The 25237-nt window shown below is 37.1% G+C and overlaps 2 protein-coding genes across 3 annotated transcripts in view; one reads left to right on the top strand and one right to left on the bottom strand.

Annotated features, from left to right (window-relative positions):
• Nucleotides 1–72: 72 nt before the first annotated feature.
• On the top strand, nucleotides 73–14366 carry fam169ab (family with sequence similarity 169 member Ab). 2 transcript variants are annotated; one of them, XM_052588539.1, is made up of 13 exons: nucleotides 73–362; nucleotides 5879–6015; nucleotides 6478–6577; nucleotides 6733–6818; nucleotides 7621–7792; nucleotides 8732–8911; nucleotides 9109–9231; nucleotides 9394–9488; nucleotides 9860–9902; nucleotides 10003–10120; nucleotides 10693–10852; nucleotides 11089–11253; nucleotides 11996–14366. In XM_052588539.1, exons 2-13 carry the CDS (start codon nucleotides 5881–5883, stop codon nucleotides 12917–12919), a joined length of 2301 nt encoding a protein of 766 aa, XP_052444499.1. In that variant the 5' UTR covers nucleotides 73–362; nucleotides 5879–5880; the 3' UTR covers nucleotides 12920–14366. The 2 variants fall into 2 exon arrangements, with proteins under 2 accessions (XP_052444499.1, XP_052444500.1); XM_052588540.1 differs by lacking the exon at nucleotides 73–362 and adding an exon at nucleotides 388–623.
• Nucleotides 14367–19136: 4770 nt separating this feature from the next.
• The window catches only part of lhx5 (LIM homeobox 5), a 10304-nt gene continuing 4203 nt past the window's right edge, over nucleotides 19137–25237 (bottom strand). Inside the window, exons 3-5 of the mRNA XM_052588437.1 lie at nucleotides 24046–24323; nucleotides 21020–21185; nucleotides 19137–20079 (exon numbers count right to left, since the gene is read on the bottom strand). Of these exons, the coding sequence (XP_052444397.1) occupies nucleotides 19715–20079; nucleotides 21020–21185; nucleotides 24046–24323 (809 nt within the window). The 3' untranslated portion in view covers nucleotides 19137–19714. The remainder of the gene's footprint in view (nucleotides 20080–21019; nucleotides 21186–24045; nucleotides 24324–25237) is intronic.

The following is a 25237-nucleotide window of genomic DNA, read 5'->3' as shown; positions in this document are numbered from 1 at the left end:
GTCACATTCTACACATGACACCCTGTGAAACAGACCTCTCCTTATGCATAGTGGTCTTCAGAGACTGCCCGTCACGATTTCATCTATCACTTAATTGAATTTTGAGTGATTGGAGTCTAGTTTGGCTCTCATGACACTTAAACATAAGAGAAATATAGTAATCTCATCAAATCCTGCACTTTGGAGATATTTGAGACCTCTCACATCCCGTAGAAAGCAGCTCCACGGGTGCGCGCGCAGGGCTAACCGTGTCCACGAGCTGACGCTATTAACAACAAACGGAGGATCCGTGATACTATCGGCGATTGGTTAAACCTGCTCAAATATAAAACACATAAAACCACATTGTCAGCGGGGTTAAGGTGAGTCGACAGTTTTCTTTCAGTCGTGTGCATGGTGGGTAGTTTCTCGTTTATTGAGAAAGAGAACTGAACTCGCACGGCCTGGTATTGGGGATTCCGTTTTTTTTTTAGATGTCCGAGTTGAAATATACGTAGTAATAATCGGTTAAAATGATATCTTTCACAATGTGTCAGGAGTGGCCTTTGCACTGAAATGCTACATTACATTTCTGGACAGTTTGCTTAAATCAAAGAACGACTGAGATGTGCACGCGACTTCAGGTGAGGCGCACAAATATTGGGTAAAAGATGAGCGAGCGCGCGCAATCACTTTGCGAAACTCGTGTTTACTTTTTGATTCATTTAAATTTTTAGTAACTGATGTCATTAAGTGATTGACAGGTCTAGATTTTAGAATGAATTTCTTATTATTTAGGATTGTTTTACTTTTGGTTTTGTTTAGGCTAGATAAGTTTGGATTCTTCAGTCTTTAACTTCTTTTTTTTTAATTTAACAATGATAACATTTTGAAGCAGTAACGTTAGTTTTATTAATGCTTAAGTTGCGTTATATGGCGAGTTTATTGTTGATCAGCATGATGTGAAAACGTTTTCTGACACACCCCCTGAGTTTTGGATCGTTCCCTGCAGTTTGTGTAAATGTGACGGACAAAAATGCCTCTTTCCTCGTTTTAATCATTCTCTAGACAAAGTGACGCTTATTTTGAATAAAGTTCAATTAGTCAGTGGATTTCACAAACTGCCAGCTAGCGATTTCACTTAAGACGGATCTTTTCCATGACTCGGGTGAAGCGGTGCAGTAATAACGATGTGTTCACGAAGCTGTCCATGCGAATCTTCAATTTGAATTATTAAACCGATCAAACACGAGAACTGATGAGTGAACCAAACTGACTAATCAGACGAAAGAGATTTTACTTTAATACAAAATGTTAACTTTAACATATTGAATTTTATGGAATTGATTAATCCGTTTTAGATCCGGTTCTTTAAAATGATCTGTTCGAAAGAACCGATTCGTGACTTCCCATGACTGGAACTTGTTTTGAAGGGGTATTCGTGTCATATAGCCTATTCTTCTTTCATGGAAAGAGAACACGGTGTTCTTTTTGAACGAGAGAGAGAGAGAGAGAGAGAGAGAGGTGTTCTTTTATAAGTTTCAGATGTTAGTTTTAATCTCAAACCATAAACTGAGAATGACATGACATCAATTTATGTAGACCATTTGTATTCTACCACCAGAATAGTAAGAACACAATTTAATTTAGTCTGATTTGTTAACAATAACTGTGTGTGTGTGTATTCGTTATTGACACATGATCACTAATTAGTCTCTATAAATTCTTATCGGTTAAATATATTTTTCTTCTGCTTTTTAACCTTCAGAGTTAAACCAAGTTATTGTGTAGTTTGCTTTTTGGTCATGTCCTTTTTGACCAAACCAGTTCAATCCAGCACCAGAATTCAAACAACTCACCCTCCCCGAAACCTCACAATCTCACACACACCCTCCTTGTTTTTATGAGAACAGCGTCTCTCCATCGCCTGTGATGTGTTTCTCTTGTGAATGGTTATCTTTCACTCTAGTTTTGAGTTGTCATCTTTCACTGTCAGTTCTTAATTAAATTGCCCAACAAGTTGGAAATTTTGCATTTAGGAACTTGTAAGACTTTTGTAAGTTTTGCATAAGTCTTGATAGCCTTCCACCTTATTGTGCTGATTCAACATTAGTGTTGATTAACTATGAGAAAGTCATTGCCTCCAGAATGTTCTTTTTGTGCTTGACTGCTAATTCTATCTGACAGTGTGTGAATATGAAAGAATGAGGGAACTGGCTCATTTGTTGTGTAATGATAGCTGTGGTGACCACATACATGTTCACACAGGCGTACTGTCTGCTTGTGAGTGTTATGGCCAGCCGTTCCCTGTCCAGGCCAGACGACTGAACTGTCTCTGGGCTCTGAACTGTCATAGCTGTTTTGATATAAAAGAGTCTGGGGCTAGTTTTCACAATAGCTATGCATCAGTAACTGTAAGGTTTTTATCTGAGCCTTAGAACAACCTGTCTTCACTTCCACGTGCAGTGACTGTGATGCACTAATAACACCCCCTGCTGATTTTGGCCTTGGATTTATTAAGTTAATTGGCTTTATCTCCTCTGCTTGCGTGATACTACAACAGAGACCAGAATAGATTCAAAAGCTCTCAGTGAACTTTGTTTTGGCCAGAGTGAGACTACTGGTATTTTGGAATGCTGGACTCCATATGTGCTAAATGAAAAACATAAACTGTGTATTTTAAAGAGGACTGAAGAAAACAGCATATTAGAATGATTTCTGAGCGATCATGTGACACTGAAGACTGAAGTAGACTACTAATTCAGCTTTGCTAACAAATGAGTAGAAAAGTTGTTATTATTATAATGATATTTCACAGTGTTACTGTTTTATTATTGATCATATTGGAGAGCATAAAGGTGAGGACACAAAAAAGCACTTTGCTTTCAGGTTTGATCATTTAAATGGCAATGGATTTCACTTGAGAGAGGCAAAAGATTTCTTCACACACAGATTTCACAGCTGGTTCAGGTTAGTAGTGTGTTGAGCGATAGCGCTTCCCTGGTGTCTTCACATGCTATCGGAAATGTCCTATTTCCAACTTATAAAGTCATGATTAAAAGCTTTTTGCATTCTTTTCTGTTAAATAAAAGTGGACAGTGGTTTGTGAATGTTGATGCTTAGCCTAAATAATTTGATCGGGAGCGTCCCCTCCTGTAACCAATGGTTTGTCTGTATATTCAGAGCCACTGAGAAACAGAATTTCATAATTATATAATTGATGGCGTTAATCAATTAATGCCTAAACGTGATAATAACGCGTTTACTTGCCCCGCCCTAATTTGTGTGTGTGTATATATATATATATATATGTATATGTATGTATGTATGTACACACACATCTTTTGCATGGTGATGTACCCTGAATTATAAGTCTATGCTTAGATATATTTGCAAGGTTCTAGAGATAGATATACATACAGATATAAGGTTCCAATTGACAAAGCTCTCTGTCTGCATTTGCTAATAGCAGACAGTGTTGGGGGCCCCAGACGTTAGTTTCCTGCTTTTCCTGTAGACAGCAGTTATGCAACATGTGCCGCTGCACAACATGCTATTGATGTTTTTGCCTTCAGCTATAACACACTAAATGAAGCTTTTAGACTGACTCATGCTAAAGTTGCATTTAACAGCAAGCAAATTTAAAGGAAAAGCATTTTAAAATCAATTCATTGGATTCATAATATTCATTGGATCATGCATGTTTATTACATTAACAAAACACGGCAAAGTGTTTATAGGCTACAAATAAATCTCTCAACTGCCATAGTTGTATTTTTAGATGTTGAGTGAAATTTCTTCACCAATAATGTAAATTAGAGTAGCAAAAAAATGTAAATGTTCTTGTGCATTCTGCACCAAATCTAAGTTGATTTCTAGTTTGCAGGCCACTCTGAGCCTCAGGTCCTGTGTGCATTTAAAGAGATCGTGCATCCCAAGTAGAAGAATGCAGGATGTCATGGGGGTTTTGGTGGCTCACGGCTGTTGTGTATGACTGTGTGGGTGTGCTTGCATGGACAGACGTAATATTGATTTCTTGTGTGTGCCTAGTCCTTGAAATACACAGCTGTAGAATCTAGAACAATGTAACAAGGCAAGAACAATGCAGTGTTAGCAGTCATAATTTCAACAGCAGCCATCAATAGATTCCGTTTGAAAGATCACATCACTTACATAGTATAATAACAGTTTTGAAGGATTTTAAACTTTTAATGATTAGTTTTTATGTTAAAATCCCCCTCAAAAAACAACAACAACAAAAACCTGGCCCCTGGACACTAAAAAGTGGTCATCTGTTGGACCCCTTCACCCATTCCACCATTTTTAGATATGTTAAAGCAGTGAAGCTTGGCTGTGTGTATATGTGAGCAAGCATTTGTGTGTGTGCTACTGTTCGGTCTGATTGTCAGCATGACACAGATAGTTGTTGACAGTAGGGGATTCATTGAGGCCAGCTGAGGATGGACAGCAGCCAACTGTGATGTTCAGGATAGTGTCTGCACTGTTCGAAAAGAGAATGTGTATTTATGAATAGGGGTGCTCCGATCACGATCGGCCGATCGTTCATGCGCATCTCGTCAGTAAAGCCGGTTTTCTAATCAGCGGTTAATTCCATCAGGTGCCTGATTTCACATAGAGCAGCTGTTACTACACAGAGCCGTTGTTAACTGAGAAGATGCGCCAAAAAACGCTGAAAATTAACGTGATTTGCGCATCTTCTCTATTAACAACGGCTCTGTGTAGTAACAGCTGCTCAATGTGAAATCACGCACCTGATGGAATTAACCGCTGATTAGAAAACCGGCTTTACTGACGAGATGCGCATAACGATCGGCCGATCGTGATCGGAGCACCCCTATTTATGAATTTGAGTTTTGTCTCAGCTTTGTTTGTCTATAATATGTATATATTGTCCAAATTGCATGTGCAGGGACTTTTGAGTTAGTATGAGAACCATTTTCTAATTAAAGTGTTGAGTTTTAATGAAGCAAAACCTTGGCTCCAATATCTAGTTAATTAATAGAGATCTTGGGTCATGCACACCTAGAAATGTGTAAACATACCTTATGACTATAAACATTTTCTGTACCCAAACAGATTTTTAAGAGTCAATAAAAAAAAAAAAAAATTTATGTGAACTTGACTTAAATATTCATCTGTACCTCAAATTAAACTATGGTGTGGCTTCAGAACACTTGAAAGACAGTTCACAAAAACTTTATGGTGCTTTACAATGATTTTTTTCCTTTTTTGGGACAGTATAATATAAAAACACAGAACAGTTAACGCACAATATTGGATTTAGATCAGTCTTATCTGATCGATACCTGATCCGGCAGACTGTCAGTATCTAAGCCAATACTGAGTATCACATTGATGCATCCTTAAAAATTACAGATGAACCACTGATGTCACATGGACTCTTTTAATAATGTCATTACTACCTTTCTGGGCCTTGAACGTGTCAGTTGTGTTGCCATCTATGGCGAGTCAGAAAGCTCTCAGATATCATCAAAAAATATCTTAATTTGTGTTCCAAAGATGAACGAAGATCTTACGGGTTTGCAACAACATGAGTTTGAGTAATTAATGATGTGGGTTGTTTTGTTTCAGATGCTGATGATATTAAAAATATATTTGGTCATGCAAAGATGACGTAAGAACTAAGAAGCAATAGCAAGTGATATATTGTTGCTCTTGGTTTAAATAAAACAAACATTAGCAAGGATTTACTTTGTGCATTTTCACTCATCAGTTTGTTCATTTGAAATGAGTCATGAATGAATTCTGATCAAATTTGACAAGAGTAATAACAATAAATAAGTATAAACAAAAGAAAAATTGAATTCTTATGACAGTGTATTGAAGTTGTCATTTTTGTGACCTCTGACCACTGCAGGGATGGAGTTCCCTGTAGATGTATTGGTGTCTGGCAGACATGAGGACTTGGAAAGTTCAGCCCAGAGCTACATGAACAAACTGCTCTACAGCAACCCAGATAACACACAATACCTTACCCTGCCCAACACGACAAAGGTAACACACACACACACACACGTTCTGTGAATTGTGGGGTTTTCCATAGACTTATATATTTTTCTTATCCCCTAACCCAGTCTTTGGTCCCCACAATGTAGCATAAACAAGAACACACACACACAACAGAGAACAGAGCTCAGATAATGTGGAGAAGATCAGATCAGATCAGATCATACCGAAAACTGTGCAATGTTATAGGCCTATCCAATTTTATAATTTGGCATATATAATGTATCTCCTAAAATGACCATAATGTGTTGAGAACAATTCTACAGCTCAAATTATACTCTGTAGAACGTAGGTTTTACCAAAAATAAAATATGTAAGTGCTTTTTAATTATTATTTTTTTCCCATTTAAACCCTTTAAAAACTGGCCTTATTCACTTCCATTGTGCCTCACCAACAATTAAATTGTAGCCTGTAATATTCCTTTAAGAATCCTGTTCTGGCTCTTTTAGATCCAGATCAGTCCTGCCAATGTTGGGTTTGTTCCTCTTTATGGAGCCAATCTTAAACACAAAGTCCTGGCTCTGTTTGCTCCTGAGGACCAGTTCACAGGTAGCCCTCTTTCCATCCCCTTTTACCCATCACAATAACCTCATAAATGTTTTTTTTTTTTTTACAATTACATAATGGATAAACTTCTAAGAAAGTCATATTTTTTTATCATCTTATTTACTTCTATTCCGCTCTGCCTCCCTTTTTTATTCTAGCTGTGGCATTGTTCTTGGCTGATCAATGGTACGCAGTGGAAGATATTCTCAGAACGTCAAATACTGCAAGAGAAGGCCTTGTAAAGGTAAGCTTTCATTTTTTTTGGAAAGGTTATCCATTTAACTTTTTTAATGAAATGACTTTGAACCGCGTCTATTCAGAATGTCTCTTCTTTGCCAAGTCAATAAAAAGCAGAAATCTGGCATTTTCTTCGGTGCCTTGTTGAGGACTTGCAAATGTTCTCAAGCACTCCTACGATGATATTGTGTGTTTTTTTTTGTTTTTTTGTTTTTTAGATATATAAAATGTATTTCAGTATGTGTGTGAATGTTTAATTATAGAGAGAGAGAGAAAGGAGGAAACAAAAGTGATGTTTGAAGAATGAAATGTAGTGGTTTGGCCAAACAAATAATTGCAAACAAGCAGTAGTTTGTGGCTGATCAGTGAGAGGTGTTTTTGTCTCAGGTTCCACGCTTTGCATACATAGGCTTGCTTTAGAAAATATTTCTAAATATTTTTAAATGTACACAACCATTCTTTTTCTCACTCGTGTAAAAGTGCACCATGCACCCACGTTATCTTTACGCTTGCATTTGCTCATTCCACTGCATTGCGGAGCGTAACACACTCCATATGTTTTAATATCCTGTATTATCCAGTCTGGATTTCCTCTGCAGGAATGTCATCTTTAGAACTTGACTGTTGCTTTATATTGTACCTGTTTAATTTTGCCATTAAATATGATTTGCCCTATTTATTTTCCAAATCTTGTTTTTTTTTGTTTTGTTTTTTTACCTGTGATTTTTAATCAAAACATAAATTGATTTCCTTGGGCCAGTTTAGAAAACACAATTTAATCTGTTTTGTGAATAATTGTATTTGGGCAGGTCAGATCTGTGGGCGAGAGGATTGTCTTGTATGTGCTAAACCGCATCATTTACCGGACGGTGGAAATGGGTTCTAATGAGGTGCCATTCCTCTGCCACGGAGAAGACGTCTTTGCCAAAATCCTCTGGAAGAATGGAGAGGCGGTGGGCTTCTACTCGGTCAAATCTAAAGGTCAGTCCTTCTCCTTGGTGAGTCTGGCAGTGCTGTAGATGCTTTGCTCTTTCTGCCCAATGTATAATCAAGTTTACTTCATTAAATAATCTACAGTGTCTTCATTAAAGCATGAATGAGATATGCAACTAGCCCTAATCTTGTTTATAAGAAGGCAATCTCACAAGCTTCTGTGTTGTGGCTTAGTAATAAAGAACTTGGTCTATGCAAAAAGGTTATAGATTCAAAGACCAAAAAAAAAAAAAAAAAAATATTATTATTAATATTATTATTTTTATTATTATATAGAGGAAGGATTGATTGATCTTGGAAGCTGTAACCTATAGAAGCTAATTTCTGCATTAGAACAAATACATGCTTTGATAAATTATAGTATATATGATATATTATCAGTCAATTATAACACAAAGTCATAATTATAATGAAAAATTTGAAAAGAGAAGTGGTGCCTCATTAAAATTAGGATTTGTTTTGTTATAATTATGACTTGCTATGTTGTAATTCTGACTGTTATTCAGACATTTGATATCATACTTATGTCTCATAATTTAGACTTTTTAACTCCATTATGACATAGATCTGACTAATTTTGATCTCATTATTATGACTAAGTATCTCAGTTTTGAATGTCATATTTATGACTGTTTTGTAAATAATAAATCTGAATTTTTATCTCAAAAATTTGGCTTTCTATGTCATTTTGCCTTCTCAGAATTATATAGTGAAAGAGTTATAATTTTCTGAAGGTAATTATCCTGGATATGATGATGATGATCATGTTATTAGTTAATAATTATTATAATAATATTATTATCCAATATAATTTGAACTGTTCATGAAAATAACTGTCACTGTTGAAGATAAACTATATTTTTGATAGAATTGTAGATGTAACATGCAGTGATTTTGCACCAGACATGTGTTTATTCTCTCTTACAGGTAGCTTGTGTAATAGCTTTGTGAGCCAGTGCTACCTACTTCCTGTCATGGACTCTATTTTTGTGCGGAAAGATCACCGTGGGAATGGCCATGGCTTGCAGATGTTGGAGGACTTTGTGGACTCCTTTAAAGATGACGAACTGGGCTTGAAATACCCTTTAACACCAGCAATGCAAACGGGTCAGAAATCTTCAGTTTTTTTTGTAGTTTTAAATGCCACTTTATTAGTTTGTAACTTTATACTCTATATATTTAATGAATTGTTTACTTTTAATATATGTTATGCAATTAGATTGTAAATAAATATAAATAGCTACATTTCTTTAATGTTTTACTAAATGTATATAAAGAGTCATTTAAAAAAAAAAATGCTCCAGTATGCAAACAGTACCTGAGCAGATACCCGGCCGATGTGGACCTGCTGTGGGAGGTGGAAGGAGTTGGAGGTCCCTACCAGAAAGTGAAAGTGGCAAGCAAACTTGGCTCCATGACACTACAATGTAAGTGCCACTGCCACTGGCCCTCTTGAAACTCCTAACAGTTGTGGGATTGCTTTTACCAGTATATCTCATTGTTCGCTGCAAGTGGTATCACACTGCCAGCTCAGTTTCACATCTTTACTTGATTTAAAGTTTAGATTTGTTGTGTCCATCTCCATACAGGCAACCACAGCTCATGGGCAGCAGAAGAAAGCAAAAACGGAGAGGTTGGGGTTAATGAGGTGGAGATGACTGAGGACAGCTGCCTGGACATCACGGTAAATTTGATCCTATCCTTATGTAGTATATCTAGATGTTTTCCTTAGTGTTTTTTTTTTAGCTTTAATAGCAGTTGAGCTAAAGGGGATGAATTTAGAGACACCTAAATGAGTATCTGTTACTCAACTGAAGGTTTGTGTTTAGCTTCAGTATAAGAAACACATTTAAATAGTTTCTGGTGGATATGAAACTAGTATACAGGGCTTCTGTAGTCAGACAAACCACAGACTAGTTTATTTGGGAAATAGGAAGATCTGCACATGTCTGCTTCATTTTTTTTTCTGAATATGAGATGTCTGTATATGAAGGTATTTATAGAATCTGATCCTTTGACTGAGTTGAGTGAATTGGTTTCATTTTGGTTTTACAGGAGGATGTGGTGGTAGTCAACAAACATCTCAATGTGACCGAAGGTTTGGATTTGTGCTCAATTTATCATTCTAAAACACCCTTTTCTGCAGGCATTTTAAGTTGGTGTTAAAGCCTTTTCTTTTTTTCTTCATCCCGCTGTAGAAATTAGTGAATTGCCCATTTCCACACGTACCCGGAGCAGCGAATGCAGACAAAAGAAAAGGCCACGGGAAGAACCTGAAGAGAGTGCTGAGGAGAACCGACCTGAAAAAATCAACAGGTCTCTAAAAATTCCTCATCAATGACTGGTTGCTTTCAGAGGTTATCCTTAAGATTACATTAATGGTGATTTATTCGTGTGCCACTCAGATAAAATGTAATCTCATAATGAAGCAGATGGGCTCTTAAAATGACCCTCCACCATGGGTCTGATAGTAAACTGACTGGAAAAAATCCCATAGACCCAAACTGTTTGGGGACCAAACCATATCTTAGGAATAAAAAACTCTAGAAACCACATAGAAACATTTAAAGAATTGTCATTTATTATAGATTCATATTTTTTATAATACATCAACTAATGACAAATTATGCAAATTTAAATAGTTTTGTATTAGTATCGAGTCTCGGGCCAGCAAAACCACGACTGAGGTGTCCTTGAGCAAGGCACCAAACCCGCAACAGTTCCCCGGGTGCCACAGCATAAAAATCATAATTTTGCAGATATAGTGTGCAGTTTCTTCTTATGAATTATGAAAACTGTTGTGCCATAAAATGTACTGTATAATTCTAAAAAGACCAAATTACTTTATTGTGTTCTTTGTCATTTTATTACCTGTATATTGAATTTAGAGTGGTTGAACCAGAAACAGAGACAGAACCTGATGCTGTTGTGCCAGAGACTAAAGAACACATGGATGGAGAAAGTGGAGGTGGAGAAGATGGAGCAGCACCCTCTGTCCAGGTGGAGGAGGCTATATCCAGTGAGGCCCCTGCAGACACAGTAATTCTGGTGAGGGACCATAGCCTCTTTTGTTGGTTGTCTTATCTGGTACACTATTTCATCACTGGTTTAATATGAGGCAAGACAAGTTGGCTTACAACAGTTGCCAATGCAAATCATGTTTGTGGTTCATAAAACAGTATGTTCTGTGAGCCAGAGGTGCAAATTTTATGTCAGCTCACACATGCAAATATGTGTGAACCCAAACCCAAATCAGGTATTGAATTCTCTGTTTCTCTGTGAAGGTGGCGGAAGTCAAGGGAGAAATGACTGACAGTCAAGAAGAAGAGAATGAGGGGTCAGCAGTCACAACAGAGGATGCACAGGCCACCCAAGAGCTCCCTCTAGAGTCTGAACCTGTCATTCAAAATGGCACTGCTGAGGAGATGGAGGCAGAGGGAGAAGCACAGGTAACCTATTAAGCTTAGGTTAAAGGGTTAGTTCAATCAAAAATTTATTGATTGACCTCAATTTCATCCTTGGTGTGTATGACTTTCTTCTTTCAGAAGAATCCAGTCGGAGTTATATTAAAACTTGTCTTTGATCTTTCGGTTTCATGGCACTCAGCAGGTGTTGCAGTGCTTCAGTCCAAAAGAAGTGAAATAAAGGGGGCCCATCCTTAATAAAAAAAAAAAAGTGTCTTACACGGCTCCGGGGGCTGAACCAAAATCCTCTTTTAATGAATGGTTGCGTTTTTGTAATAAAAATAACCATATTTAAAACGTAATAATCACTTTAATGTAGCTTGCGCTCACTGTTGTACATGGAAGCCGTTCCAGACAGATGACGTAAGAGGTCAGCTTTGCGCATTTGCTGGTGAGTCTCGTGAAAACCGACGTCTGTTAACAGGAGCAAAGGAAGCAAAGTTTCCATGCTTACCGGTGCATCTCAAAAAATTTGATTATCATGGAAAAGGTCTTTATTTTTTGTAATTTAATTAAAAAACAGCAAACTTTCTTATATTCTAGATTCATTGCACACAAACTGAAATATTTCAAGAGTTTTTTTTTGTTTTAATTATGATGGTTAAAATTCAGTATCTCAAAAAATGTGAATATTCCATTTTGAGCTTAGGTTTGATTCATTTTGAGTATAAATACTGGGTACTTTACTGACAATTTTTAATATAACCCTTATCTGGTTTGTCTTAAGGATGACATTATTAACACCCCTGAAGAGTCTGAAGTATTGGAGCAGATCGACCAAGAACTTGTTACAGAGGAGAAACAGGATGCAGATGCAGAAGTTTCTTCTCCAGTTGAGGAGGAAGAGGAAGTGCAGCAGGAACAGGAAGAGGAAGTAGCTTCTGCAATTGAGGATGTAGCTTCAGTAGTTGAGGAAACCGAAGACACTGATCATCCACCAGTTGTTCCTGAGGCGCCAGTCATTCCAGCCGACCTGGTTGAGTGTGTTTCCTCTGTGCAGGATAGTGATGCAGTAGAGGAAACATCTCATCCTGAGCAAGAAGCTCCAGAGGAGGAGACATCTGCTTCTCCTAGTGCAGCAAGTGAAGAAGAAGTAATTATGGAGACAGAGGAGCCAGCTCTGAACCAACAAGATGAGACTGCCTCCGATGAGCCACCTGAGACCGAGGAAAGCCAACCTGCAACAGAGGACTCTGAAAAAGAAGAGCCAGGGGAAGAGAATTTAGCTGAGACGGATGAAAAAGATGAAGAGGACACTGCCACCACTGAGGATGATGATGATGATGACGATTATGAGGGGAAAAGCTCAGTCGAAACTCACGATTCTCCTCCTGGGGTTCGAGTTCTTCGAGGAGGCAGGATCAAACCCGTCCCGCCAACACCAAAGCGCACATCCAGTAGACTGACCAAAGCAGTGGTCATACAGGTGCTGGATGAGGATTTTGATGATGATGATGAAGAAGAGGAGGAGGAGGAAGAAAAGGTCAAAAGCACTGAAGAAGAGAAGAGGAGCACAGAGGAAGATGAAGCTGCCGAACACAATTCGGGAGAAGAGGAGCCGCCACCTGTGATTGACAGGAGAGTTTTGCGGAGGAAAACCAAAGTGATCCAGTCTACACCCACTAAAGCAAAAAGACGCAGTAAAAACTGATTTCATACATTCTTCATGACGGTCCAGTACACTCCATTCAAAAAAACATAGTATGTTAAGTTAGTAGGCACTACTTGGTACACATATATACCACGATCTGTACTAGAAAGTATTGATTGTCTTTTATACTTGGGTTAGGGTTAATAACAGGCGGTGTTTACAACATCTAGTTTTTGGTTTTGGTTCAGGTTTTGTTTTACAACTAAAAAAAGAAAGAAAAAAGGGCAGTATTTCATAAGCACAGTGCTTGATAACAATGCTGACTGCTCACAATTATAACTGTGATTTTAATCTCCTTTACTTTTGATTTACCTGATGCTTATTGAATGCAGCTTAAACTGCTTATAAAAAAGCAGCTTAAAGCTTGTAAATTTACAATGTGAAAATCTTATATTGGGAGTGCTGCTGTGGATCCAGTTTCACCATTATCATTTCAGATTTTGTTCTCACAAATGTTTTGATTTCGATTTTGTTTGACCTCACACAATAAGGTTTTAAGGAGGTCCTTTCACATTTGTAACAACTTTTCAGATGATAGTTTATTAAATTTATTCTCAAAATTACGTGAATTAAGGCATTGCTGTGCACGCCCATACATATACACGTACATATACATGTATTCGCACATAAATATGCAAGTATGTTTATACCTGAGGAAAGTGCAGGTTAATATAAAGTTTACACGAAGGCTAATGTATGGTTAATTATATATATGGCGTTTAGCATCCAAAACAGATTTGCGTTTAAATATCTAAATGTCTTATTTTAAAAACCAACTCTAGATTATATATTGATGAAAACTAGTTCATAAAATATGAGTGGTTAATCTTTATAATCACGGCCTTAAGTAGTTTAATATTAAGACTCGTGTTGACACCCATTAGCATTTTTCTCATGGTTTGTCTCGTTGACATTTTTCGTTCTGCGTATCCTTGTTTTACCCCATACACCCCAACCCCCAAAAACCTACATGTTATTAAATAACGCATATATATGGTCTAATCGTATTTTGTTAAAACTGTGAAATAAATTGCTCACACGTTTCAGTTTTAGAGTTTTAATGTGGGTGACCACATGAGGGCGCACTTGGATGTTAAAAAAAGCCATTGCGGGAATCTGTTAACACTCTTTCAAGACCGTTGTTTGTCTTCGCCGTTATCTTATTGTTGACACCTGAGGTCAGTGGCTTGCATTTTTATATCAGGTGAAAATATTGAAAAGAACTTCAGAAATGACCTTTTATATGTGTATTCTTCCAGATTTTCTCTCAACTGAAAGGAGTCAAAGTTCGTGCTTTTTGTTGACAGAAAATCAAATAAAAGTAGACATTTTTGAGTGCTTTAAACTTTATTTACTTATTTTAGGTGTTTGAGCAATATTTTTCTGGAGTAGTTTTCTCAAACTGTTTTTTTCCTGTAGTAAATACATAAATTTCTTGCATATTCCATGTCCTCATCAGTTTTTTTTTTTTTTTTTTTTTTTTTTACATGAATGTGTATATTAATGCTCTGAGCTGTGTAAACATACACATATGGATCAGACGGAGTGATTTTCTACAGCTGGGTTGAATGATATTTCGGTGCCAATCATTTGCTAAGCAAGGTGTGTCAGAGAGTGCATGTGCCGCCTCTTTTGTGTTTCTAACAAAAGCCACCCAGCTGGCTTTTTCTGCCTTACCCAACCTTGTTCTTCCAGCTTTTATCCATTTTAGCTAATTTTAGTCAATTTCTACATCTTTTGAATTTTGCTTTTCATTGACTATATGTGTGCAACTGCTAACCTTAAAAGAGAATATTTTGATAGGTTTTCAAGGAAATAGATGGAAACCAAACAAAGATGCCTATTTATGTGTATTTCGCACATTTAGAATTGTTCATGGTTTTTGCAAACCAATTGCAAGTGTGTGTGTACCTGCATGTACATCTGTGTATTTGTGGTGTGGGTGCACTAGCTGGTCTCTCTGTCTGTGTGTGTGTGTGTGTGTGTGTGTGTTTTATGGTCCTGGCTGATTAAGCTTGGCACTGTCAGGAGTGGGTTTGTGTGTGTAATTAATGATGTGTCTCCTGCTCTCTCCCATGGTAAAGGCTAATAGGATTTCCCGGCCCCAGGCTACAGCGAGGAGAGTCTGGGCGCATGAGGAAGTGTGTAGGAGAGGAGAGGGGAGGCAGATTGCGAGAGGTGATAAGAGAGGTGACAACGCAGGAGGTTTGAGCAGGTGGGGGTGAGAGGTTACAGAGGATTCTGGATGGTTTGGCCACGCTTGAGCAGAGAATTTAGGCTGCTGTGGGGAAAGGAAAATGTGTTAAAACTGTAAAACCTCTGGAGAAAGAAAAAAACGTAATTTAACATGAAAAGGTATTTATTCAGCTATGTTTATATTATTGTGTAATGATGCATTACAGGGTATAAATATAGAGTATATTTTATATTTGCATCAATATTAAAAAAATAAAAATAAACATAATAGTATTCAATAATTTAAACCACTTTAAACTATTTATTATTAATAATAATACTATGTATTATTTATTTATATTTTATTTTTCTTGTTTCTTTTTTTTTTTACAAAATAATTCATTTAATAAAGTATTTTAATTGTATTTTTATGTATTAAAATATTTACATATATTTAATTTTGAGTATAATACTAGTAAAATGCATAGTAGCAGCAACTTAACAGCTGAAATAATAGATAAACTGTAGCCAGACACTTTTACAACCATTTAATATCACTATTGTATATACTATATGCACAGAATAGAAAACAGTGCTCTTAAAAAAAAGCAACTCTTAAAATAGTTCTACCAAACAGGTTTATAATGTGCAATTGGGACATTTTGAGCTGAACTAAAAATACACAAGAACAAATCTAAATTGTAATTTTCCATCTGAAAAACAAAGCCCACAATCAATAATTGATTGACAAATTTGTTTAAAGCAAAAACTAATTTGAATTGTTTTATTTCCTCGGCTATATTCAAGTTTGTTCGAATAAAACTTTACGATTGCGCTTAAACATTTGACCTTCGGAGAGTCTGAAATCAAAAAGAAAATGTGCAAATATAAATGTAATATCTAAAGAGAAACGAAAAGGTGATGAGAACAATAATAAAACCTAGGCTGAAGAGTGCGATAGAGTAAGCAAACCGAAGTGAAGAGGGATGCTGAGAGGCTCTGCAGTGAAAGAGACTTTCTAGGGGGTTCCTGTGCTGTGGGGCTGATTGTGTGCCGGGTGGAAGGGGGCATTGTGGGATAGCACGGGAGGGAGAGAGGTGTGAGAGAACGAGCAGGTGATTTATAACAACAACAGAAGGCTTCTCTCCCCTCCACCACCTCCTCTTCCCTTTCACTGAAGCAAAACAAGGAAATCCATTACAAAAAGGCACGTGTGATAATGGACCTTGCTCTCTCTTTCTCTCTCTGTGTGTGTGTGTGCGCGCTCACAGAACCAAGACATCGGATATATTTGGGTAATAAAAGTGTAAAGATTTTTTCGGAGATGTAAAAGTGTGCCCATGAAGCTCCGGTTTGTATGTGTATATGGACACATTTTCAGTCCCCGAGCTCCTTGCCTTCTCGTCCTCACCTCCCGGAGATAAAGACCTCTATTCTACCTCGCCGAACGAGCGATGGTGCCGGCAGGCTCCAGGGAGCAAACAGAGAGAAGGAGGAGAAGTAAATAATACAGGGATATGGCAAGCAGTAATGGTATGGTGGCCCTGAAGACCACGTTCTCCACGGCAGGAGGGGCTGCATGCGGGATCTAGCCCGGCTCAGAGTCTCCCTCTGGGGGAGGAGATGGTGTGGAAGAGCCTGTGCCTGCTCCTCTCACATTACCCCTTATGTTAAAACCAGTCAGGGGGAAAATTGGGGGCCTGCGTGGTCCTCTGCAGGCCCACCTGAGCCCACTGAGACAAGGAATGGGGAAGGAGGGGGACCTACAAGTCTCTAAATGCATGAGTAATAAGAGTCATAACCTTGAAAACATGTTGGGCATGAAAGCAGATACATGTGAAATGCATGTTTGTTGTTTGAATGTGATGGCTGTCAACACCAATGTAAGAGAGAGAAAACTTTGCAGATAAGTTTGAATGGATTTACAGGAATGTATGAAAAATCAGACATTATATCCTCACTTTGGAAGCACCCATATGGGGCTTCAAGAATTTATTAATTGGATTTAATAAAAAAAAAAAAAAAAAAAAAAAAAATATATATATATATATATATATATATATATATATATATTATTAATTTTTTTTTTTTTTTTTTTTTCTGGGACAATGTTTCAGGTTGTCCCCATCTCATGGCAGACCTAGCATCAGAATCAGCAGCTAAGATCTCTTTTTGTGTGTGTGTGTGTGTATTTTTGTTTTGTTTAGTGGTATTTCTTTGTTGATTTGTTTGAAAGTTTGTCCTGTTATAATTTCTCTAAGAATTTTAGTTTGATGTGTTTTGTTCAGTAACTTGACTGTTTTGTTTGGTGGTCTCTTAAGATTAATTTAGTACTGTGTGTTGTGACATTTGGTGAATTTTCCTTGGTGGTTTAGTTTGTTCAGTGATTTTGGCGATTCATCTTGTTTGGTCAGATCATAGATTTGGTCAGCTCTTAGGTTTTTAGTTTTTGTTTTGTTTGTTTAGTGACGTCTGTGATTTGTTTTATTTTGTGTTATTTATTTTTGTTTGGTGGACTATAAGATTTATTTATTTTGTTATGTTAAATTGGTTGAATGCTGTGCTAAAAGACCTAGTAGTACTAAATTAGAAATTTATATTATTTGTGTTTATAAAATGTACTGATTAAATATTAAATTAGATAACTTTTTTTTTACATAACAAATATCAGTTTCTTTTTTTGTTCATGTTAAATCATTTTTATTAACGGTAAAAAATAATAAATACAATTAAGTTTCAATGAACCTTTAATATGGGTGCTCATTTGGTTATGATAAATTTGAGATTTAACATTTTAACATGAAAAATTTGGTTTAACAACAATTGGCAAACAATGGGATGTCTTAAGAATTTAAATGAAATGTAACTCAGATTAGATACTATATATTTTGAGTACCTTTAATCCTTAAAACCTAAAAATTATAGTGTCAGTTTCTATATTCCTCTTTTGTGTAAATACTAGATAATTAAATACTTACAAAATTATGCCCCCCATGTCCAGGTGATGTTTGTCTAGACTATTGTTTTTCTACACTAGCCCATCAGATGGCGCTTGTTTTCAGTCTGGAGGCTGTTCAGGGTGCAGTGGTAAGTCACAGATGTTGCCTGTCCCGTCCTTTTGTTTCCCCCCATTGAGAAGAGAGACCTCAGCTGTTAAAGGAGATTCTTCATTATGGCTTCAGTGTTCTTTTGAAAATCATTTCCATTAAAAGATTTTTTTCAAAGCAAGGTACTAAAGCGAAGGTTAAATGAAGTTGAACAACGCACGGGCTCGTCAGGCGTTTCTGCGAGCTTCTCAGTGACAGATCACTGTGTGGGCAAAGGCCTCTATGTATAAGATGGGGGATGGGAGTGATTTGGGTTAGGCAGATGTCTCCATGTGCTGCAGGTGCATATGTTTGTTTTTAAGTGTGAATACTGAAGAGATAAAAAATCCATAGTTACTGATTTTGTCCTCTTTTGAAGTGGCAACTTCCTCTTGTGTGATGTCACGAAAGCTAGAGGTGATGTCATGGAACTTTAATTAATATACAAATTTTCATAGTTAAAATGCTAAACGCGTACTGACAAACTACTTCCTGAAACAACCAAAAGTTTATATGTATATGCAGCTTTAGGACATACTGAATGCTAAGCGTTATTGTGCATAAGGTGTTTTTAAACCCAACATCATTTAGGTCTCATAGTCAACATAATGTTTAGTTAACCCTTCTTTGCTGTGTGAGGGTCATTTTAACCCTGGTAGCTTTAACAGAGAGTTACAGCAACTTAACATCAATATTTCTGTGTAGAATTTAATATCTAGTATACTTCTATTAGAAAATGCAATTAGCTTGTTGGTTATTTAAGGTTAGTTGTTGGACTGCAAATTGTCAGTTTGACCATAGTAGGGTTAACAGTTCTACTTCAACTAAAAATAACTTTTCCCCCTCTGAAACATGTAATCCTTTTTGATTCAGTGAACTTAAGTCAAATTATGTATCAGATATTTGATTAGCACAAAGTGGTTTTTGGCAGGCATAGATTCATCAGAACACAGGTATACCGAGTGTTCATCGAAATGTTTAATGAAACAATTCAACAGTTAATGAATGAATGAACCAAATGTTACAAATGGACCAGTTTTAAGACAGAAAATAATAATATATATTTTTCTTAATTTGAACAAATTGAGTCTCAGAAAAAGAAGAAACTAAAGCCAACGAAAGGATGAAAATGGTGTTACCTTTAAGTACTAGCTGCTCGCTTCTGATCATCAAATGCATTTTGACAGCTTTTACTAATCAGTAAGTCAAAGCAGTAGAAAACCCCTTGGACGAACATCTGCGTTATTGTCGCAATCATAATATTGAACTCAGGAAACCATATAAATGGAATCAAACCAATGTGATTGGTCAAGACCAACCTCTGACAATACACACCTTTTGACAGTAGAAACTAAACCGCAAGAGAAGGTAATTTGCATGATGTCTTTCCACCTTTCAGGTCCATATATTGGTTGTTCTGGTCCATGACCAGCCAATAAACCTTCCCTCAGTAACCTATAGCACTAAGGCAGACAAGTTTAGGGTGGAATTCCCTCTTGTGTCCATAGTTCAGAGTCTTTCCCAGCTCTCTGTCCTACCAAACAGTGTTCTCCCCCAACTCTTGACCAGGATGAGACATGGGGCCGCTGTAACTGGTGTTGTTGACCAGGGGGAAGGGTGGACTCGGACCACCTGTGAAGCCACCCTCCCCCTGTGGATTGGGATGGAGAGGTCCGGTCATGCCTGGCTCAGGACTGGGGGTATCTGCATGGGAAATCATGTCCGTGAACCTTTGGTCATCTGAGGGATGGTGAGCGGAGACCGGACCACCCTCCAGAGCTCCTGAACCCGAGCTGAGGAGGTAAGGTGACTCCGCTGGAGACTGTGCCTGTGAGGAAGGGGGTCCATGAGGGAAAAAATCATAGTTGACCACTGGCCCGTAGTAGTCACCTTGGTATTCTGAGGAGAAAAACAGAAAAATTAGTAATGCTTCTGATATTTAAAAGAAAACATGCTTTTTAGCATACATTTTGGGGCTTAAGTAAGTACATTAAAAAATGGTATAGAAGCAGTTAGATTGCTATCCAATTTTACAAAGAATTAAAACAAACTGACAACACCTTGAATTACATGTTAAATTTTAAAGTAGAAAAACTGAAAGGGTATATTCTTGTAAAACACTCCATTCTGTTTTGTTTACCATTTTAAAAAATAATTATGAATGACATTTAATTAACTCCCAATGAGTAATACTTTTATTTGATTCCCAATTTCATGTTTTTCCTCATTCTCCAAGACAATGTGTCAGAATAGTTTGGCTACGACCAAATTTATTAGGAGAATGTAACAAAGACCGTGCTAATGAATGGAAAATACTCTAATGAAAGGTGAGGAAAGAGGATATAAATAAACGTGGAAATCGAGTGCAGAGGCATGTTTCTTCATTTTTACTCTCGTATCCATCCTCTCGCTCCATCATACCTTTGCGGTTGGCCTATATAATTAGTGCTACAGAAAGTCATTAACATTCCTCCCCAATTCCATTATTTTTTTCCTGCAGTTGTGATACTTTAATGTGCTAATCAATCATCAAAAGACATTTTACTATAAAGAAACGCCACTTGCTCGCCGAGTGATAGATTCTGTGTTTTTTTGGATTCTGTGGTAAATCTTTAACACAAAACTTAATATAAATATAAAGTTAACAACTTCAAAAAGGGTGATTCTGAAGCACAAAGAGAAACTGCTTGTAAAAATCTTTGTGCTTTCAAGGTAAAAGGAAAGCCTTGAAGATACAGGGTATATGTGTGTGTGTGTGTGTGTGTGTGTGAAAGACAGCTCATGTAGTTTTGTGTAAATGTGTGTTTTGACAAAAAGAACATTCTTTGTGTTTATGTACCTCCATAGTAGCTGTATCCTCCAGGGCCCATTATGTCAGGGTCCTCTAGTCTTCCTCCCAGTGGCCTCATTCTGCGTGGTCCCCTGAAGAAAGCGTGTCTTCGAGCACCGAGAGCGCTGAGCTGCTTCATTCTACGTTCTTTAGACCGCCGATTTTGAAACCACACCTACAAGGCAAAGCCACAATTATACACCATGTAATTACAACAAAGAGGTAAGTGAGAGGAGATGCACCTCACATGTTTATACATTTCCCATTATTGTACAATTAGAAAACGGCTGATTTTCTACATTTGTCCAAGGTGACCTGTTGGTTTAGGTGAGTGGTGTGAGTAATAACACCACATAAAACAACTAAACAAGATGTTTACTTTCATCATGACTCGTCTTATGTTTTTGTTAGAGAGACTTTGTTTCTTCACAAAAGAACTTTGACCCTGTGACTTTTTTTTAAATTTTTTTTCGAAATATCTTCAAATCTTATGCAGCCTTGGAACGAAATGAAGTTGACTTTTTCTTATTTCATTAAATTTTTCCTTTAGGGTTGAACTTTTTTCATCCATTTCAGGAGGAAAATAATACTCATAGTGATGTACAAGCAACACTCCTGTCGATTTAATGGTAATAGCAGCACATCTGCTTGAAGAAACACTTAAACAACTTAATGAGGGAAATGAACAGCAAATTTTACTAGTCAGTGTTCATCTAAATAATGCCACTGTACTTTCTAAGCTTTGATATATATATATATATATATATATATATATATATATATATATATATATATATATATATATATAATAATTTGACCAAATTAACTAAATACCAAGAGGATAAATGCAGTATGTTTAGTATATTACGTTTATGTTTATATTTATGTTTATGTTTAGTACATTTACCAAAGTTAGCCTCCTTATGACCACCAAAATCACACACACTATAGGTGTGTGTGTGTATACATGCATGAACAAATGTTCTCTTGTTTCATGTTTATATTGCAGCTCAACCCATTAATGAAAGAAACTAACACCTAATAACTGATCCTGCCCGGTTTGTTAAATAAGTCTTGTCAGATTACCGAACTACAATGCAATAGACTGTCAAGATTTATATTCCTGCGAAAATTAATATGCTGGGATGATTTCACCAGTCCCTCATCTTAGTGCACGCACGCACGCACATAATTTCTGAGACACTGCGGTGCTGACAAGTATCGTTTGATCACGGCACCGCCAGCTCATTACAAATAGACCTGATATAACAGTGTGTGACTGATGCAATATCAGACTCATCACTGTCGAACATTGTTTCAATCTTTTAGTAAGAACAAGGCAATCTGACATACCACTGTGCTGGTGGAACTCAAATATAACCTTTTAGTCAAAAGAACCAGAGACGTGTGCTTCAACAAACACTGCGAGGGCCGTTTTTCACACTGTTGACATATAAACTGCTTACACAGGAACAAAGAGCAGAGGATGATGTGAAAATGTCTACCGTAAGATGACATTTTTATGCATGATGGTACAATGTAACACATTCATGCCTGAATCTGCATTGCCACTGCATAATATATGCTAACAACAGTTAGTCTGCTCTGGAGGCACAATCCTGCCATGTACGAAAGAGAAAAAGAGAGTGAGAGAGACTATATTAGAGAGACAAAACATGTTCTCTACCTAAAACCACTTAAGCATTCCTCTCCATGCTCAGCAAAGGCAACACCTGCTTATTGAGAACAATCGGCTAACTGTTTGGTACATTTTTATGGAAATGTTTTGCCTCCTCCTGAGTGAGCGTTGCTTAGGGATTACACACACATGCTGCTGAACCGGCATGGCTCCGGAGGGCTCCCCGCGCAGAGCGCAATCCACATTTAACACATAACAAATGAACGGGGACGTGTGGCAAAGGCTGTCTCCATTTTGGCTCAGGAGCAAAGTATTGAGCCTTGCTGGGATTCAGAGAGGGTTGCGATTTCTTGATGATGACAGTGACAAGTGAAGATGAGCTGTGTGCTTGAGTTCACAGATGTAACCCAGGATAACTTTAGTCATCAGAGATCAAGAATCAAGATCCTTTTACTAATTTACTTTTATATGGATTTCATATGGACCTGATGATAAATCCGTTATATTTTTTTTTATTTATATTCAAGTTATCCTTGTAATTAATATTTTGATAATTTATCAAAATTACTAAATGTTTCAGGATTAAATATTTTTATGCTTCACTGATAACTGGTGGAAAACTCTCGTTCTCACTAATCGTGTTAACCTTTCCCTGAACTTTACAGCATGGTTGTGTTCGTCAGCCAACACCTTTTCAGTTAAACTTCACCTCTTCAATTATTTGAGCATTTTAAAAACCGAAAGTTCTTATAGTTAATGGAAACCTTTGGCTGTAACTGCTGTCAGAACAGATTGTCTTTCACATTCATATTTTCTCAGCAGGAACTGACAAGCATATCATGTGCCTGACATTGTCTTGCTACCTGATAAAAATCTGTTAACAACTTTAATTAACTGTTTTACAACTGAGAAAATTCCAGCCGATATTTGTATTTTATCATAATTTATATGTACCAGAACATTACACCCCTACAAATATGACAAACCAAGTAAGTGTATTATATTTCTTTTATTAACTGGTGTACAATTCCTTTAGATGAACTTCCTGAACAATTTAAACGTGTCTCCTTTTTTCACTTTATATTTTGTAAGGTTTGTTGAGTAGGGCATGATCTTCAAATGTCAACCTTGTCAAACCAAGCTTTTGTACAATACAACTGATTAATTAAAACTTTGGAGAAATAGTCTGCATTAAAAAAAATGTATTCTAATAGACACGTGACTGAGCTATATGACAGTAGTAGTACTCTTTAACTGTGTAAAATAAATGACCAAAATAATGAATTTAGTTTGTGGCGAATGCTTTCATTGTCTGACAGAAATGTAGATATAAAATGGCCTAGATAAAATCAAACTAAAAATGGCCTAAATAAATGAATGTGTCCAAATGTATTACCTGTATGACTCGCATGTTGAGGCCTGTCTCCTGCGCGAGCTGCTCGCGGATGTGTCGCGTGGGCTTCGGCGTCGCCACGAACGCGGCTTTCAGAGTCTCGAGCTGTTTGGCCTTGATGGTGGTGCGTGGGCCCCGCCGCTTCGTGCACGAGTTTTGCTCCTCGTTCTCGTTGTTGTTAGTGTCCTTATCTGAGGATGTGGAATTGTCCGTCTCCTTCGTGTCGTCCTGGATCGGATCCGGAAGATCGGGCGATAAACTCCGGTCCGTACATGATGACACTTGAGTATGACGAAGGACCAACGAGAAACATATTAGACTCATTGCAAAATATTTTAGTGTTTTAGTGTAATATACGATAACCATCCTCTTGAGATAGATCTCTAAGTAGTAGGCCTGTAAAAATGTGCATTGTCACATCTTATAATGTGTTTTGTGAATATATTAATGAGCGCTAAATGTTGGCCTACTGGGTTCTATAGACACTAATTTACACATTTCTAAACTGATTCAATTTGATAGGCCTGTAATATTACATTTTGGGTGTAAAAATTATTGTGAAACTGATTGTGGGTTTCACTCATGATCATCAAATATTCGGGCCCTCTTGCTTTAATATGACGGACCAAAAAAAAAACGGTTCTAAACGTGAATCACTTCTGCAAAATATCGGAGGAATTAAGTCTGGTCGTCTCTTGGGACAGGCTGCTGTGCTTGATAACAGCTTGTCATTGTCTGAGAAGCGCGGATAGACGACTATACAGACGTTTATCTGACAAGAACGCATGGACTCAAGAGAATGAGTTATGGACACTTCTCCATAGATGGACAACACTAAACCCTCGTCTTGCAATATATAAAAAGTGACTTTTTTTTCAGGCCTGTATTTTCTTTTTTTTACTAGAATTATGAAACAAGTTATTCTTAAAAATACAAGAACGAGCTTAATTTAGCTCAAATGTAACTGTTTTTGCACGATCAATTAAAAAACAGGGATATTTCTCCTTATAGTGGCCTTGACTGGATATTCTGTTTTATTTATTTATTTATTTATTTTCTTGCAAATATGCATTTATACAAGTCATTCAAATCAAGATTACTGTAAAAAATAGCACGCCACAGTTTTCAAAAGACCATTTGTAGCGTTAATGAATCTGAGTGTTGTACGTCCCTTTTAAAGCTACTGGACGAAACA

The sequence above is a fragment of the Carassius gibelio genome, chromosome B21 (assembly GCF_023724105.1).
Source record: "Carassius gibelio isolate Cgi1373 ecotype wild population from Czech Republic chromosome B21, carGib1.2-hapl.c, whole genome shotgun sequence".
Classification (NCBI taxonomy): domain Eukaryota; kingdom Metazoa; phylum Chordata; class Actinopteri; order Cypriniformes; family Cyprinidae; genus Carassius; species Carassius gibelio.
The sequence above is the reverse complement of the archived record's forward strand: the minus strand, read 5'-3'. Positions and strand labels throughout refer to the sequence as shown.

Excerpts from the sequence above, each read along its gene's own strand:
- fam169ab (XM_052588539.1), top strand. The coding sequence starts at position 5,881 with ATGGAGTTCCCTGTAGATGTATTGGTGTCTGGCAGACATGAGGACTTG. Across the intron at positions 6,819-7,620 it reads CAAGAGAAGGCCTTGTAAAG|GTCAGATCTGTGGGCGAGAG; the intron begins GTAAGCTTTCAT and ends GTATTTGGGCAG. Across the intron at positions 9,903-10,002 it reads ACATCTCAATGTGACCGAAG|AAATTAGTGAATTGCCCATT; the intron begins GTTTGGATTTGT and ends ATCCCGCTGTAG.